The sequence below is a fragment of the Aythya ferina genome (assembly GCF_964211825.1).
Source record: "Aythya ferina genome assembly, chromosome: 6".
Lineage (NCBI taxonomy): Eukaryota > Metazoa > Chordata > Aves > Anseriformes > Anatidae > Aythya > Aythya ferina.
Genome location: NC_140303.1, coordinates 34,623,127 through 34,638,897, shown reverse-complemented (window position 1 = coordinate 34,638,897; position 15,771 = coordinate 34,623,127). Strand labels below are relative to the sequence as shown.

General features: G+C 69.8%; 3 protein-coding genes across 7 annotated transcripts in view; 1 reads left to right on the top strand and 2 right to left on the bottom strand.

The window, feature by feature from the left end:
- The window catches only part of TNS1 (tensin 1), a 49,695-nt gene extending 47,364 nt beyond the window's left edge, over window positions 1-2,331 (bottom strand). For all 4 annotated transcript variants that reach the window (XM_084524414.1, XM_084524419.1, XM_084524406.1 and 1 more), the window contains exons 1-2: window positions 2,267-2,331; window positions 159-273 (exon numbers count right to left, since the gene is read on the bottom strand). In XM_084524414.1, the coding sequence (XP_084380540.1) occupies window positions 159-273; window positions 2,267-2,299 (148 nt within the window). In that variant the 5' untranslated portion in view covers window positions 2,300-2,331. The remainder of the gene's footprint in view (window positions 1-158; window positions 274-2,266) is intronic.
- A 2,681-nt stretch (window positions 2,332-5,012) lies between these two features.
- RUFY4 (RUN and FYVE domain containing 4) lies at window positions 5,013-10,593 on the top strand. Its single transcript, XM_084524403.1, has 12 exons — window positions 5,013-5,123; window positions 5,709-5,805; window positions 6,479-6,554; window positions 6,834-6,940; window positions 7,124-7,249; window positions 7,481-7,587; window positions 7,664-7,807; window positions 8,018-8,987; window positions 9,064-9,170; window positions 9,634-9,780; window positions 10,103-10,234; window positions 10,357-10,593. Exons 3-12 carry the CDS (start codon window positions 6,509-6,511, stop codon window positions 10,457-10,459), a joined length of 1,989 nt encoding a protein of 662 aa, XP_084380529.1. The 5' UTR covers window positions 5,013-5,123; window positions 5,709-5,805; window positions 6,479-6,508; the 3' UTR covers window positions 10,460-10,593.
- An 807-nt stretch (window positions 10,594-11,400) lies between these two features.
- LOC311439105 (C-X-C chemokine receptor type 2-like) lies at window positions 11,401-13,991 on the bottom strand. Of its 2 annotated transcripts, none has more exons than XM_084524401.1 (2): window positions 13,925-13,991; window positions 11,401-12,775 (listed from the first exon to the last, which is right to left on the bottom strand). In XM_084524401.1, the coding sequence occupies exon 2, from the start codon at window positions 12,768-12,770 to the stop codon at window positions 11,700-11,702; it is 1,071 nt and encodes a 356-aa protein (XP_084380527.1). In that variant the 5' UTR covers window positions 12,771-12,775; window positions 13,925-13,991; the 3' UTR covers window positions 11,401-11,699. The 2 variants fall into 2 exon arrangements, with proteins under 2 accessions (XP_084380527.1, XP_084380526.1); XM_084524400.1 differs by having other exon boundaries at window positions 13,748-13,988.
- Between the last annotated feature and the right edge of the window lie 1,780 nt (window positions 13,992-15,771).

Sequence of the window (15,771 nt, the reverse complement as noted above, 5' to 3'; positions counted from 1 at the left end):
GCAGGCAGCGGGGCCGTGAGCGTGCCCGTGCCCGCACGTGCGGGGTGGCGTCGCGTGCACCAAGCGGGCAGCGTTGCACACTTGTTGCACGCTTGTTGCACGCTTGTTGCACGCTTGTTGCACGCTCGGCCACGCGCGCAGACGCCCGCCCCGCTCACCTCGGCAGGTGCTGCCCTGGCGCGTGATGGCCTGCCGGCAGATCCCGCACGCCTTCACCTTCTTGAAGCTCGTCATCTTGAAGGCGTGCGCCGGGGGGGCCTCCAGGTCCTGGGGCTGGGGGGGGGACACACGGGGACACGTCAGCAGGGCGGGGGGAGCACCGAGACCCCCGCTCCCTCACCCTGCCTCAGCTCCCCTCCGGGCACAGCCTCACCCCGCTTCCAGGGCACCCAAATTGTGCCTTCCCCGCGCCCCACCGGTGCCGGGGGGGGGCTGCGACACCCCCCGGGCCCTATAAAGAGTCTCTGCCGCCCTCTGGCGGCGCGCACCGGGGCGGAGCACACGCGTGTGAGCGCACGCAGGGTGGGTGTGCGCGCACGGGGGTGCACACGGAGACCTCAACACGTGCACACGCACGGCGTGTGGCCACGTGTGGGTGTGCACACGCGTGGACACACGTGTTTGTGCGTGTACAAGCGTGTGTGTGTGTGCACAAGCGTGCACAAGTGTTGGCACGGGGGAGCCGGCACGGGGATGCTGGCACGGCCGCGGGCAGCTGGTGCCCACCCCGACCGCCCCAGGACTAATGGGATTACGCTGAGGCCCCGCAGCCCACCCCCCTTTCACCCTGCTCCCCCCCCCCCGGGCACCCGAAGTCTCCCTGCTGCCCCCCCCCACCTTGCTCTTCCTGCCTCAGTTTCCCCAGTGAGGGGTGGGGGCCCCAGATCCTGCGGCTGCAGGCAAAACGTCCCCTGGTGGTGCCCAAACCCCCCCAAGTTGTCCGTGTTGTGTCCCCCCCCCCCCCCAAGGGGCTCCCACTGCAGAGTTGCTGGGTGACAGCGAGGCCTAACGATGCCATGAGCTCATTTGCATATGCAAAACAGCCTCCCCGCTGCGGGGTGCCCCGGGAAGAGGCTTTGCCCCCCGCTCCCAGGGATGCCCGGGGATGCCAGCCCGTCTCCCACACGCCCCCCCCCCCCAAGCTCCGCCAGCCTGGCCCCGCACAGGAGCTGGGGTCTGCTTCGTTAAGGGCAATTATCCTCATTAGGGGAAGCGCAGCCCCCCCTGCTCCCACCCCACGGAGCCCCCCTGCGCTTGTCACGGTGCCAACGCCGTCCCCGCGCCGGGGAGGTGCCCCCAGTCCCGGGAAACAATGGGATCCCAGCTCCCTGCCGGCCAGATCCGGGCACCAGCTCCGTTTTGGGGCTGGGGGGGGACACACGAGGGGGTCTGAGCCCTTCTGGGGCTGTCACCTTGAGAGCCTGGGGTCCCCAAATCCGGCAGAGGGACCCCAAGGAGGCTGGAAGGGGACCCAGGTGTCCTGGGCTGGATGAGGCCCCAGGGAGAGGTGCCAGATGGATCAAGCGCCGGGACGCCTGGGTTCACTGCCCAGCACTGCAGAGAGCCGCGGGGGGGGGACAGCGGGAGGAATGTCCCCCCCCACCCCGGGGAAGGGGGACACCCGCCTCCTCCATCCCCCATCCCATTTGGCTGGGGCCGCAAAGCTGAGGTGGGAGGGGGGCATTTTTGGGGTGCTGCCCCGGAGCCTCGGGCACCCCCAGAGCCTCGGAGCCCGACTGGTCTGGATGGGGAGGGGGGGGCGCAGAGCCCCGAGCCCCCAGCACACACCAGAACCTCCCAGTTTGACCAGTGCCCCCCCCTCTCCTCCAAGCGCCACGGAGCCTCGAGCACAGGGCCAGGCTGCGCGTAACGGGGGGGCCCCAAACACCCCCACCGAGCCCCCCCGGCCAGCCCCGCGTCCCCCCCGCATCCTCCCCAACCCCCTCCGCCCGCTCCCCCCTTGCTGCAGCCGTCCCTGTCCGGTGCCCCCCCACCCCCTCACCCCCCTTGGCCCCATCCCGGGTCCCCCCACCCCCGGAGACCCCCGTGGATACTCAAGGGGGGGGGGGGGGGCACCCCGGTGCCAGCGCAGCACTTCCCCCAAACCTCTCCCACCCCTCCACCGCCCCCCCCTCCCCAAACTCCCCGCGCCCCCCCTCCTCTTTTCCAGCCGTTCCCAATTCAACACCAACCCCCCCCCAGCTTCTCCCCACCTCCGTGCGCCCCCCACCCCCCCCCCCAGAGCCCGGTACCCCCGGCCCCGTACCCAAAGCAGGCAGGAGAGGCACAGCCCGGTCATGCTGCCCCGGCGGCCCCGCCGCACCTCCCGCAGCCCGGCCCCGCTCGCTCCGCCCGCCCGGACCGCCCCCGACCCCCCCCCGACCCCCCCAACCCAGGACCGAGCCCCCCCCCCCCTCGGCTCCCCCCCCTCTCCAAGCTGGGGACAAAGAGAAGGGGGCAGCGCGCACCCTTCCGCAGCCCCCTCGCAGCACCCAGGGGCAATTTTGGGGGATGTATGGGGGGCAGGCGCCTTCAGGGAGACCCCCCCCCAAAAAAAAAACACACGCTGTGGAGGTGGCCTGGCCGGGGGGGGGCCCCCGCTTGTCCCCTGGGTGGTCCCGGGGAGGGAGCAGCGCGGTGCCAAGGCCACGCTGCGCAGAGCTGGGGGCCTCGCAGGGGGGGGGCGAGCGCTCGGCAGTGCTTAAAGGGGGGGTGGGGGGGGGATTTGGGTGCCCTGGCACAAGTGGGGGGGCTTGGCTGGTGGCTGGCAGCCCCCCCAAGACTCGGGGGGGGGGCTCATTTCCCTGGGGGGGCGCACAGAGCACAGGGAGCCCCCCATGGGTACCAGTGGTGAGGGCGCATCCCCCCCCCCCCAAAACCCCAGCCCCCCAGCATTAGCAGGGGCCCTCTGTGTGCCCTGTCCCCCCCCCCAGGGCCTCCGTGTCCCCCCCCCGGCACAGCCAAGTGCCACCCACGCCTGCTTCCAGCAGCGGTGCCCCCACGGTGCCCCCCCCACCCCGTGCACACACCAGGCACACGCATGACCGGGTGCGCCACGCGTCCCGTGCGTGTCACCCGTGGGTGCCCCCCCCCGCTGGGGGCTGTCCCCCCCCCACCCCGGGTGACAACGGGGACGGGGACACCCCGTGCAGGGCAAACTTTCGGCACTGGGATCCTGCTCCTGGGGGGCACCCCGGGCCGGGGGCTTTTTGGGGACGGGGATCCTGCGCACACCGGGCACGTTCTGGGATCTCCGGGGCTGGGGGCTTTTTAGGGACAAGGCCGCCCCCCCCCCGCAGCGGAGATGGGGTCCCCCCGTTCTGGGTGCTGTAAGGACACGGGGACACCCCTTATCCTCAGCACCCACTCCATAAGGGGCACGGGGATCCCAACAGGGCAGGGGTTACAGGGTGGGGAGGGGGGGGGTCCCAGTGCCATGCAGTGGGGGGGGGACACAAGGAGGGATAAATGACAAGGGCCCCCCCCCGGCACACTTTAACCCCTCGATATCTGCAGGTGGCAGGAGCAGTGCCAGGCTGCCCCCCAGCCCCACGCACCCCCAGAAGCTGCCCCAGCTCCGTGCGCCCCCCCCTTGCCATGGCACCCCCGTGGCCCCCCCCCCCGGCACCCCCTTACCTCCCTGTGGCGGCGCAGGAGGCAGGACACCAGCGATCGCCCCCAGCCAACCAAGGTGGCAAAGCACCAGCGCAGCCGGGTCATGGTGCCCCTACCCGGGGGTCACCCAGGATTTGGGGGGGGGGGACACTTTTTGGGGATGGGGGGGGGGCCACCAGCCAAATCCAGCCGTGCCCTCGGGTCGCAACAAGCTGCGGTGCCCGGGAGGTGCCCTGGTTTTGGGCACGGGGCCGTGCGGTGGTGATGGGCTGGGGGCTGCGGTCCCCCCCAGGCCCTGTGTGTGTGTGTGTGTCCCCCCCCCACTTTGGTCCCCCCAGCGTCGCCTGCGCGCTGGCAGCAGGCAGGGAGCACCGTGCCCGCCCATGTCCTGCAGTGCTTGGGTGGGAGCCAGCTCCAGCACGCTCCCCCCCCCCTCCTCCTCCTCCTCCTCCTCCTCCTCCTCCTCCTCCTTCTCCTTTCCCCCCCCCCCCCGTGCCCCCTGCCGGCCCCCCCTGCGCCCACCAGCTCCCGCTGTGGGGTGGGTGCCAGATCCTGGCAGCACCCCCCCCCCTCCAGCCATCATTTAGGGGATGCCTGGCTCTGATTTGCCCCCCCACACCCCCCATCGTGCCCCCCAGTTTCCCTTTGGCACCCCCCGCCAGGATCCCCCCCCCCAGAGCCCCCCCCAGCCGAGCCAACCCCTTCCCCACAGCCTTGGGACGATGCTTCAGGGGTGACCCCCCCCAGTGGGTGCACCCCCCCCTTGGGTGCCCCCCCACAGCCCCCCGGCATTACCGGGGGGGTCTCCTCATCGCAGGGCACGCCCTAAACCCCCCAAATTTTTTTGGGGGGACACATGGGATGGGGACATGGGGGGGTCCCTTATGCGCCCCACGGTGCGCAGAGGGCTGGGGGGGGGCAAGCAGGGCGCAGTGCCCCCCCCCTCGTGATGGGGGTGACATCACCGCTGGCCACGCTGTCCCCCACCCCCATTTAATTAGCAGATGGCCCCCGGCCCCCCCCCTGAAAGCCAGGCAGCGCCAGGCCTGTGCGGGGCCATTAGCGTTATTGGCTGCGCCAGGCCCCACTAATTGAATTGCACCCGCGCCAAGGGCGGGCAGGCGGCCCCCCCAGAGCCCCCCCCAACCCCATCCCATCCCCAAATCCCCCCCCCTTCAGGGACGGAGGGACACAGCTGCTGGGTGGCCCCCCCAGGGGACAGGGATGCTGGAGGGGGGGGGACGGGATGGGGACACACGGCTGTGCACCCCCCCCCTCCCCGACACCCATTTAGGGTGCTGGGCTGGGTGGCTATGGGGTGGTGCGGGGTGGTGGGGATGGGGGGGGCTCTGCCCTGTGCCGGGGGGGCACCCCACATGCCGGCACCCCGAGGGGGGGCCGGGCAGGCCCCGCTCGGTGCCGCACTTCCTACTTTCGCTTTGGTGCCGAGCGAGGCCAGGCTGGGGGTGGCCGTGCCCCCCGCCCCCCCCCCGACCCCCGTGGCACAGGTAGGGGCACAGGGGGTGACGGTGAGGGATGGGGGGGGGGGGCAGGACGTGGGGGGCAGCCCCCCGGAGAGCGGGGTGGCAGCGGGTCCCCGGGTCCTGCATTGATGGAGAGGGGGGGGCACGGTTGGGGTGCACGGGGGGGGTGTTTGCACCCCGGTTCTGGGCACAGCATTTTGGGGGGGGGACCCTAAGGAGGGGTTATGGGTTTTGCTGGGGGGTCTGCCCCTCCTGGGGGGGGCTCTGTGCTTAGGGGATGTTCCCCCCGGGGTTGTTGTGCATGGGGGGGGCTCTGTCCCTTAGGGATGCTGTTCCCCCCGTGGCTGCTCGTAGCCAAACCCGCTCCCCAAAACACGGGGGCGGTCCCTCAAAGCACCCCAAAACCTTGTGCCCACCCTTTGGGGGGTGTCGGGGTGCTCCCCCCGTTGCAGAAATCCATCCAGGAGGGTCCCCACGTACCCAACACCCCCCATGGTGCAGGGAGCTGGCTGCTTGGGGGGGGGGGGGCAGAGCTGTGGGGCTCGGTGCGGGGTGCCGGGGGGGGGACACACGGCCACCCCCATCCCGTGCACTTCCTCCTGGGCGAAGGTACAAAAGGAGAAGGAGCGGGGCGCGGCGTGGGAGCGGGGAGCAGCCGGCACCCGGCGGCACCCGGCGGCACCCCGGGGGCACCCAAGGGCTGCAGGTAATGGGGGGGGGGGCAGCTCCGATGGGGAAACTGAGGCACGGGCAGGGCGGGCAGGGAGGGACAGGGACGTCCAAGGGCACCCAAGGGCGCCCAAGGGCACAGGGACAGGAGGCCGGGTGTCCCTGTTGTCCCCACAAAGCCCCGTGGCAGCGACCTGCCCCCAGGGGGCCCCAAGCAGGGGGTTCATTTCATTTTTGGGGTCTGCATTTGGGGTGGTGTCCCCTTTTCCTACCCCCCCTGCCCCGTGCCGGGAGCCCCCCGCGCTCTTCGTGGCGCGCGCAAGGGAAGCGAGAGCAGAAGCAAAGGCAGCGCTTCCCCTGTGCCAAAGCCACATCCTGAATCCTAGGGGACACGGGGACGGGGACAGGGACGGGGACGGGGACAGGAGGGGTGGCTGAGCGCCAGCAGCACCCTGAGGAACCGGGCAGTGGCAGAGCCCAAGGGTTTTTGGGGACGTGGCACCGTGGGCAGACAAGGGCGCACGGGACGGGGTGGCACTGCCCACCCCATACCCTGGTTAATGGGGTTAATGGGTGCCTGAGCCCACCCCTGTTTCTTCCCTGAAGGGAAGGCAGCCCCGTGGCGGAGCCGGGGGGGGTTATAACCCCTAACCCCTGTCTGTGGGGTGGGGAGAGGCCCGGCACCCCTAACAGGCACCCTGCCTTTGCAGAGCCCCCCCCCTGGGCTGGGGGACGGAGCCATGGCAGGGGACGGGGAGCTCAACCGTGTCATCAGGGACCTGCAGAGTAAGTGTGGCAGCGTGCCGACCCCCCCAGCGTGTCCCCACGTCCCCAATATCCCGCTGGCACCCCAACACAGCTCCCCCGTGCCCCCAAACCCATCCCCGCCACCGCCGCCCGCCGGGTACCTGTGCCCCCCTGCTCCCGCCGCTCCCCCCTGCGCCTCCCTCCCCGGGTTCCTCTTTCACCTGCGGGCAGAAATCCCCGGGGTTGGGATCTGGGAGCTGCGGGGTTGGGCAGGGTGCCCGGGTAGGGCCGTGCCAGCTCATCCCTGGCGCCCCGCAGAGACCATCGGGGAGCTGAACCGCGGCTACCGGGAGCAGAACCGGCCGGTGACCGACGGCAGCCGGGAGCTGCACAGCCTCTGCGCCCAGCTGGAGTTCCTCCTGCAGGTAGCCCCGAGGGAAACTGAGGCACGGAGACGGCGCCCGGGGCTGTCCCCAAGCTGGGGACACTGCGAGGAGCCGCGCTGGGTGCCCACTGGAGGAGCCGGATGGATACCACGGGGGGACAGCTTGAAAGGGGGGGACGGGGACGGACACGGGGACCCCCCAACCGAGCCCGTGTCCCTGCAGTTCGACCTGAAGGAGAAGAAGAGTTTTTTTGGGCAGCGGAAGGACTACTGGGACTTCTTGTGCCAGGGCCTGGCGCGGCGCCGGCAGGAGCACGAGGGCGTCAAATTTGTCACCTCGCTGGACAAGGTGGGCACGGGCCACCCACGGGGGGGGGGGGGGGCTCACGGGGCACCCACGCGTGTGTGCGCGCACCCCCTGCACGCACGGGCACTCGCGCACTCCTCGATTCCCTCCCCTCTCATAAGCGCCCCCGATGCTCCCTGAGCCCCCAAAACCAGCCTCGGAGCCCCCCTGCACTGGGCTTTGGGGGCAGCAGGGTGTGGGGACTGGCTAACCCTCGCTCCCCCCCCCCCAAAGCTGAAGACCCCCGTGGGCAGGGGCCGGGCTTTCCTGCGCTACTGCCTGGTGCACCGGCAGCTGGCCGAGTCGCTGCAGCTCTGCCTGCTCGACCCCGAGAGCCTGAGGTGAGAGCACCGGGGGGGTTCATGTGGCTGTGGGGTGACGGCCAGGGGGGGTTTCGAGCCCGTTGTGTGCTTGCAGCGAGTGGTACTACGCCCGCAGCCCCTTCCTGAGCCCCCAGCGCCGGGCGGAGATCCTGGGCAGCCTGTACGAGCTGGACGGCGTCACCTTCCAGCTGGCCCTGCGCAGGGCTGACCTGGACACCGCCTGGCCCATGTTCTCTGAGTGAGCACGGGGACAATTTGGGGGGGACACTGGAGGCTCTCGGTCATCAGCATCCCCTCCCTGCCCTCATCCAGGGCCCCCCGGCCGTGCCAACCGCGCGCCCGCGCCCCGCTCAGCCCTCTCCATCAGTGCTGGGCCCTACGGGGAGCGTGGCTCGTAGGGGGGGACACCCGGTGGCCTCGGTGGCCCTGAGCCTCGTGTCCCCTCCAGGACACTGGTGCGCCCCAGCGTGGCAAAGACAGCCCCGCAGCCAGGCGGTGCCAGCACGGGGGGACCCTGCGATGCCCGTGACCCCTCGCAGCCCGTCGCGGCACCACGCAGGGCACCGAGCCCAGCCGTGGGGGGTGAGGAGGAGGAGGAGGACGTGGAGAGGGAGCTGGATACGGAGGAGGATGAAGAGGAAGGTCATGGGGATGGAAAGGAGGAGGAGGAGGATGAAAAGGAGGAGGATGAGGATGAAAAGGAGGAGGATGAGGAGGATGAGGACGAACAGGAGGAAGACGGGGATGAAAAGGAGGAGGACGAGGATGCAAAGGAGGAAGAAGGGGACATCCCCAGCACCACGGAGGTCCCCCAGCTGGGTGCCAACCCCGTCCCATCACCGCCACCCGGCACAGGGCTCACGGCCGGGCCGGAGGCGTCGCTGCTGGTGGCCCGGCTGCGTGCCGAGCTGTGCCGGCAGGAGGAGGCGGCGCGGGCGCTGGCGGCCCGGCTGGCACGGGAGGAGCGGCGGCACCGGCAGCGGGAGGAGAGCAGCGCCCGGCAGGCCCGGCTGCGGGAGCGCGAGGCCGAAGCGCTGCGGGAGACCAACGTCTTCCTCAGCCGGGCGCTGGCCGAGGCGGGGGGCCCGCAGGCGCTGGCACGGGCGCAGGAGGAGGCCCGGAGGTGGCGGGAGGTGGCGGAGGAGCAGGGCGCCCGCCTGGCCGCGGCGCTGGGGGAGGCGGCGGCGTTGGCCTCGCGCCTGCAGGACTGCCAGGATGCGCTGGAGGAGCGGGCACGGACGGGCACCCCGAAAGATGAGGGCACCCCAAAAGATGAGGGCACCCCGAAGGATGCGGGCGAGGCGGTTGCGCTCCAGGAGGTGCTGCGGAGGGCGCTGGAGCTCGCCCGGGGTCCCCAGGACCCCACGGTGGATGGAGAGGGAGAGGGGGACCCCGGCACGGCCGCTGATATGGTGATGGTACGGGCAAGCTGGGGGGGTCCCGCTGTGGGGTGGGGGGTCAGGGGGTGAGGGCTGAGCCCCGCTTGTCCCGCAGCGCCTGGCAGCCCTGGCCAAGGAGGCGCAGGAGGAGGCTCGGCAGAGCCAGCAGCAGCTCCAGGCACAGAGGGAGGAGGTGGCACGGCTGCAGGAGCAGCTCAGCAGGTGGGGGGGGGGACACGCCGTGGGGACCCCCGGCCCTACAAGCACATGGGCACGCGGGAGGGGTGACCCCTGGTGCCCCGCTGCAGATCTGGGGGGGCTGGGGAAGGGCAGGGAGGGGTTTGGGGATCGAGGGGGAAGGGGAGGTGGAGGGAGGGATGGATGGGGGGCGGGCGGGATGATGGAGGTGGGGTGAGGGGGGTAAGGATGGATTTGGGGCGAGAGAGGGATGGGCGGGGAGGCTGGAGGGATGGATTTGGGGCGATCGGATGGCTGGGAGGGCAGAGGGACAGAGGGACGGGTGTGGGGAGGGACGGATGGGCACGGTGCGGGGACAGCGAGCTGTGGGGCCGGGGAGCCGGCTGGCTTTGGGGGACAGACAGAGGGACAGGCACCCGGGGACGGGGAGCCCTTCTCCCCACGGCCACCCCCGGGGCTGAGCGGTGCCGTGCCCGCCCCGTGGCAGGGCCCGGCAGGACGGGGAGCGCTGGGCAGCGGCCCTGCAGCGGGCGCAGCGGGAGGCGCTGGAGCGGGAGGCCACGCGCGGCGCGGAGCAGGCGCGGCAGCAGGAGCTGATCCGCGACATGAAGGGGCGGCTGCTGGAGCTGCTGCGGTGAGCCACGGGGCCACGCGGGGCCACGCGAGGGCTCCCAAATCCCGGCGCCCGGAGGAGGGCACCAGAGCCCAGGGGTCTGGCGTGCCACCCTCGGGTGCCCAACGTGGGTCTCCCACAGCCTCCCACACCCTCAGACCCCCTCCACGGTGCGGGGACAGCAGCAGCGAGGCTGTCACCCGTGGCTTTTATGGCACAAACCTGGGCACAGCAGCAGCAGAGGGGCTGTTGCACGGACCCCGTCACCCGCCCGGGCACACGCACGCACCCACGACCAGCCCAGGTGACGTGTCCCCTCCCCGTGTCCCCTCCCTCCCCGCAGGGAGAAGGACGCCCTGTGGCAGAAGACGGAGGGCATCGATGCTCCGGCACCCAGCCCGGCTCCCCGCGAGGCAGGGCTGTGCGCCCGCTGCCACAAGGATTTCCGCCTCCTCTCCCGGCGCTACAGCTGCAGGTGGGCTCCTGGGGACACCAGGGGACACCGGGGGACACCGGGGGACACCGGGGGTCACCGGGGGACGTGGGGACGCCGTGCCAGGGTGGCACAGCCCTCACCGCACCCCCTCCTCTTGGCAGGCTGTGCCAGGGCAAGGTGTGCCACGCGTGCTCCGTGGACGTGGGCAAGCAGGGGAGGTGCTGCCTGCTCTGCTACCAGCAGAGGCACCCGGCGGCTACGTGAGCCCCGAGGGGGGGCTGTCCCGCTGCGCATGGGGGCACGGGGTCTGCGGGCAGGTCCTGGCACCCCGGGTTTTGGGGTTGAGATGTTCTCCTCACGGCCGGCCCGTGGAGAGGGAAACAAACCCGGTCCTGCCAGCCCAGCGCCTCCGGTGTTGTCTGTCCGTCGGCAGCACAAGTGGGGTGGGGTGGGCAGGGGGACGGTGGCACGGGGGTGTCCGAGCCCTCCCCACGGGGATTGTCCCTTAGCGGGGTGTCCCAGGCTTTGCCCCGTCCTGGTGTTGAGGGCTCTTGGCCAACAGCCCCGGTTTCCTGCCGGGCTGCAAGGCGCCGCTTGGGCAAGAGCTTTCCCAGACGCAGAGGTGATGGGCTGGCCCTGCCGAGCCGCCCTGAGCCCCCCAAACCGTGCATCTGGGTGCGGGGGACCCCCCCGTGCCCTGTCCCCAGCTGTCCCCATCCTGCACACCCCCGGGATTAAGGCCCCCCGGGATTAAGGCTCCCCAAGAGCTCGGAGCAGGGGGGACAGAAGAACAAGGTGGGACCCTCCTGGGGAGACCCTAGGGCAGAAACCCCGATGCTGGGCACAAGCAGGGTGGCAGGCGGGACCCCGGCAGGGTCACAGCCCCCTCCTCGCCCCGCTGCCAGCCCCGGTTGCCCAAGCTGGGGCGGAAAAGCTCCCTCCACCCCACACAGGTTGTGTAAGGCCAGGTTCCCGGCTCCTTGCACAACGACGGGCCGGCCCCACGGCACCGGGGGGACATGGGGTGGGTGCCCCAGGAGCTGCCACCCTCAGGGGGGGCAGGGGGACAGGGCCAGCTCGCTGTCCCCACGAGCAGGGAAGGGCCACGGAGGGGATCTTGCAGGGATTTGTGCCCGCTGTCCCCAGGAAGCGTGGCGCAGCGGGGACATGCCCCAGCCCCCCGGCCAACAGGAGCCACACACGGGTGACAAACCCGCCACCTCCTTTATTGCTGAGCTGTCACACGGGGGCCACGGGTTCCCAAAATCCCAGGCGGGCGGGGAGGGCGGGCAGCACCCGGCACCTCCCCGGGGTCCCCCCCGTGCCGACGCTCGGTGGCCTCACACCTCACCACGGCGTCGCGGTGCCACCAGGGCTCAGAGTCACCCCGCTGCCACCCTCCCCGCCGCACGGCACCGCGCACACGGGTGGCCACACGCACCCCCAGCCACCGGCAGCCCTCATTTATGGCCACCCGGGTGCCCTGAGGGGTTGCCCTGAGGGCTCAGAGGGTGGTGGAGGTGTTGCCGGAGGTGGAGGCGTAAGAGGTGCGGCCGTAGCGGGCCACGGCGTCCTTGCTGATGAGCCCGCGCTGCGCCAGGATCTTGAGGAAGCTGTTGCGGAATTTCTGCCCGATGAAGGCGTAGATGATGGGGTTGAGGCAGCTGTGGGAGAAGCCCAGCACCTGGGTGACCGAGAGGGCCGTGTCGATGTGGTTCCTGCGCTCGCAGGTCTCGGCGATGGCCCGCGTCCTCATCAGGGTGTCGCTCACCAGCGTGATGTTGTAGGGCAGCCAGCAGACGAGGAAAACCAGCACCACGGCCAGGATGACCTTCATGGCCCGCTGCCTCTGGGCGTTCTTGGTGCGCAGCAGGGTGTGCACGGTGACGCCGTAGCAGAAGAGCATGACCAGGAGGGGCAGGGCGAAGCCGAAGGTCTGCGGCAGCACCCGCAGCACCACGCGCCACTTGGCCGTGTCCTCGCCCCGGATGCGCTCGTAGCACACGGTGCCGTTGCTGGGCGAGACGAAGGCCTCGCGGAAGAGCAGCACGGGCAGGGAGAGCAGCACGGAGAAGAGCCAGATGCCCAGGCAGACGAATTTGACCCAGTGCCTCTTCTCGGTGGCGGCGCGGGTGGCGTAGACGATGGCCAGGTAGCGGTCCACGCTGATGCAGGCCAGCAGCAGGATGCCGCTGTAGAAGTTGGCCTCCTGCAGCACCGAGACGGCCTTGCACATCACCGTGCCGAAAACCCACTCGTGGGCCCGGTAGGCGGCCCAGAGGGGCAGGGTGAGGGCGAAGAGCAGGTCGGCCACCGCCAGGTTGAGCAGGTAGACGTCGGTGACGGAGCGGTTGGCGTGGGAGGAGGTGACCACCAGCACCACCAGCCCGTTGCCCAGCAGGCTGAGGACGAAGACGAGGCAGTAGACGAAGACCACCAGGTACTTGTTGAGGACGGAGCCGTCGGGCCGGCAGGGGGACGAGAGGATGGCGGCGTCGGGCAGGGCCGTGCTGTAGTCGTAGGTGTAGTTGTAGAGCAAATCCGAGAGGTCCCCGTTGAAGGAGATGGTGTCCATCCCGCCTGCGAGCCACCGGGCACCCTGAGCATCCCCCGTGCCAGGCACGGGGCGCCCGGACGCCGCCCCCAAAGCGTCCCCCCGGCACAACGCCCCCCACCCACCCCACCTCATCCCGTCCCGTGCCCCCTCCACGTCCGTCCCCAAGGCGGGGGGGGTCCCCAGCCACCTCCTCTCAGCCCGCCCCCTCCAGCACCCCCAAAACCCCATTTTTGGGGTGCGCCTCGGAAATATTTGGGGACCCCGCGGCACCCCCCCGAGCACGGGGCGGGTTTGGTGGCGGTTTCACCCCTTTCTCCCCACCGGTCCCATCCCGTCCCCGTGTGAGGTTGCACCCCCCGGACGGAAAGATGTGTCACCCTTTGCGGGGCGGTTTTGGGAAGATTTCACGTCTCTGGCTTTCCTGTTCCTCCGCTGCCGGGCACCCCACGGCCCCCGCGATGGGGAAATGGCAGGTGGAGCCCCGCCTGGCCCTTGGGGACACCTCCACGCCCTGCCCCTTGTCCCCAAACACCACCGGGGCTCCAGCCTTGCCCCACCACGATTTGGGACCTTTTCCGACCCCATTTTTACCCCAGCCCTTCCGTGGCACCGGGGCTGAACCCCGACGCTCACCCCAGGAGCAACCTTCCCCTCCTGGCCGGGGTGGGGGGGATTTCCCCCCAAACCCACCCCCCCGAGCTGTCCCCGCTTCCCCTCGCCCTATTTTTGGCCGCCACAATCCCTGCAGTTCCTCTGCGCCCCCCCCCCCGGAGGAAGCGGATTTCCCCCCAAAAAAAGGGGAAACCCCCCGCTTCCCCTCCCGACCCCGCTCACAGACCCTCCTGGGGACACCGGGGTCCCCCCTGGGTTGGGGGGGCTCACCCCAAAAGGACCCCTCCTGGAGCTCGGGGGGCTCCCCCCCCAGCACCCCCTTCCCCGCAGAAGGAGCGGGGTGTCCCCAAACCACCCCAAAGCCGAGCACCCCACAGACTCACCCTCCATCAGCTGCCTCCTCCGGACCCCAAAAATCCTCTCCCTTTCCCAGCCGTGCTGGGGAGATCTCCCCAACCCTCTCCCCTCCGTGCCCCGGCTGTGGGTTTCGTTCTGGGGCCGTCACCCCCCAAAAGCAGCTTTGGGGTGCCCGGGGGAGCCTCCGCCAGCGGGTCCCTCACCTGTGCCGGCCGCCCCGGTGCCGAGGAGCAGCTTTATGGGGCCCGGGGAGGAAGCGAGGTTGCAAAATCTCCTCCACCAAGGGGAAGTGGCAGCCTCCACGGCCCCCCCAGCCTGGGCAACCCCCCCCCTCCCCTTGCTTTGGGATTTTGGGGCACCCCTTGGGCTCCTCCTGCATCCCCACGGCTGCTCCGGTGGCCTGGGGACCCCCTGCCCCCGGGGATGCCCTAAATTCTCTGGGACACCCCAAATTCCCTGGGGCTCCCCTAGATTCCCAGGGAAACCCCTAATATCCTTGGACACCCCCAATTCCCAGGGATAACCCTAATTCCCTGGGGCCCCCTTATATTCTTTGGGGTTTCCCTAAATTCCCTGGGACACCCCTATATTCTCTGGACGCCCCTATGTTCTCTGGGGTTCCCCTATATTCCCTGGGACACCCCTAATTCCCCGGGGTCCCCTAAATTCCCCGGGACACCCCTAATACCCTGGGACACCCCCATATTCCTTGGGGCTCCCCTATATTCCTTGGGGTTCCCCTATTTCCCTGGGACACCCCTAATTCCCCGGGACACCCCTATATTCCCTGGGGCTCCCCCATATCTCCCTGGGGCTCCCCTCCTTCCCAGGGTCACCCCAAATTCCCTGGGGCCTCCCTACATTCCCTGGGGCACCCCTAAACCCCTAGGGTACCCCAAATTCCCTGGGGCCCCCCTACATGTATATTCCTTGGGGCACCCCTAATTCCCTGGGACCCCTTTAATTCCTAGGGTCACCCCAAATTTCCTGGGTCCCCCCTATTTCCCTGGGGCTCCCTTATTTTCCTGCTCCCCCCTAAATTCCCTGGGACTCCCTTCATTCCCAGGATCACCCCAAATTCCCAGGGACACCCCTATATTCCCTAGGGCACCCCTAAATTCCCTGGCACACCCCTTTATATTCCCTGGGGCTCCCCTAAACCCCTAGGGCACCCCTAATTCCCTGGGGCCCCCTTCATTCCCAGGGACACCCCTACATTCCTTGGGTCCCCCCTAAATTCCCTGGGGCCCCCTTATTTCCCTGGGTCACCCCAAATTCCCTGGGGCCTCCCTACATTCCGTTGGGCACCCCTAAACCCCTAGGGCACCCCAAATTCCCTGGGGTCCCCCTAAATTCTCTGGGGCACCCCTAATTCCCTGGGACCCCCTTAATTCCTAGGGTACCCCAAATTCCCTGGGGCTCCCATATTTCCCTGGGGCCCTCCCAAATTCCTAGGGTCACCCCAAATTCCCTGGAGCCCCCTATTTCCCTGGGGCACCCCTAATTCCCAGGGTCACCCCAAATTCCCTGGAGCCCCTCTAAATCCCTGGGTCACCCCTATTTCCCTGGAGCCCCCTAAATTCCCAGGGTCACCCCAAATTCCCTGGGTCCCCCCTATTTCCCTGGGGCTCCCCTATTTCCCTGCCCCCCCCCAAATTCCCTGGGCCCCCCCTCATTCCTGGGGACACCCCAAATTCCCTGGAGCCCCCTACATTCCCTGGGGCACCCCTCATTCTCCGAGTCACCCCAAATTCCCTGGGGCCTCCCTACATTCCCTGGGGCCCCCCCAAATTTCCAGGGTCACCCCAAATTCCCTAGGCCCCCCCTAAATTCCCTGGGTCCCCCCTATTTCCCTGGGGCCCCCCCAAATTCCCTGCACCCCCCCTAATTCCTTGGGGCCCCCCCAAATTCCCAGGGGCCCCCCTATTTCCCTGGGGCCCCCCCAAATTCCCAGGATCACCCCAAATTCCCAGGGCCCCCCCTATTTCCCTGGAGCCCCCCCAAATTCCCTGCACCCCCCCCCCCTCCCTCCCCCCCCCTCACCCCCCCC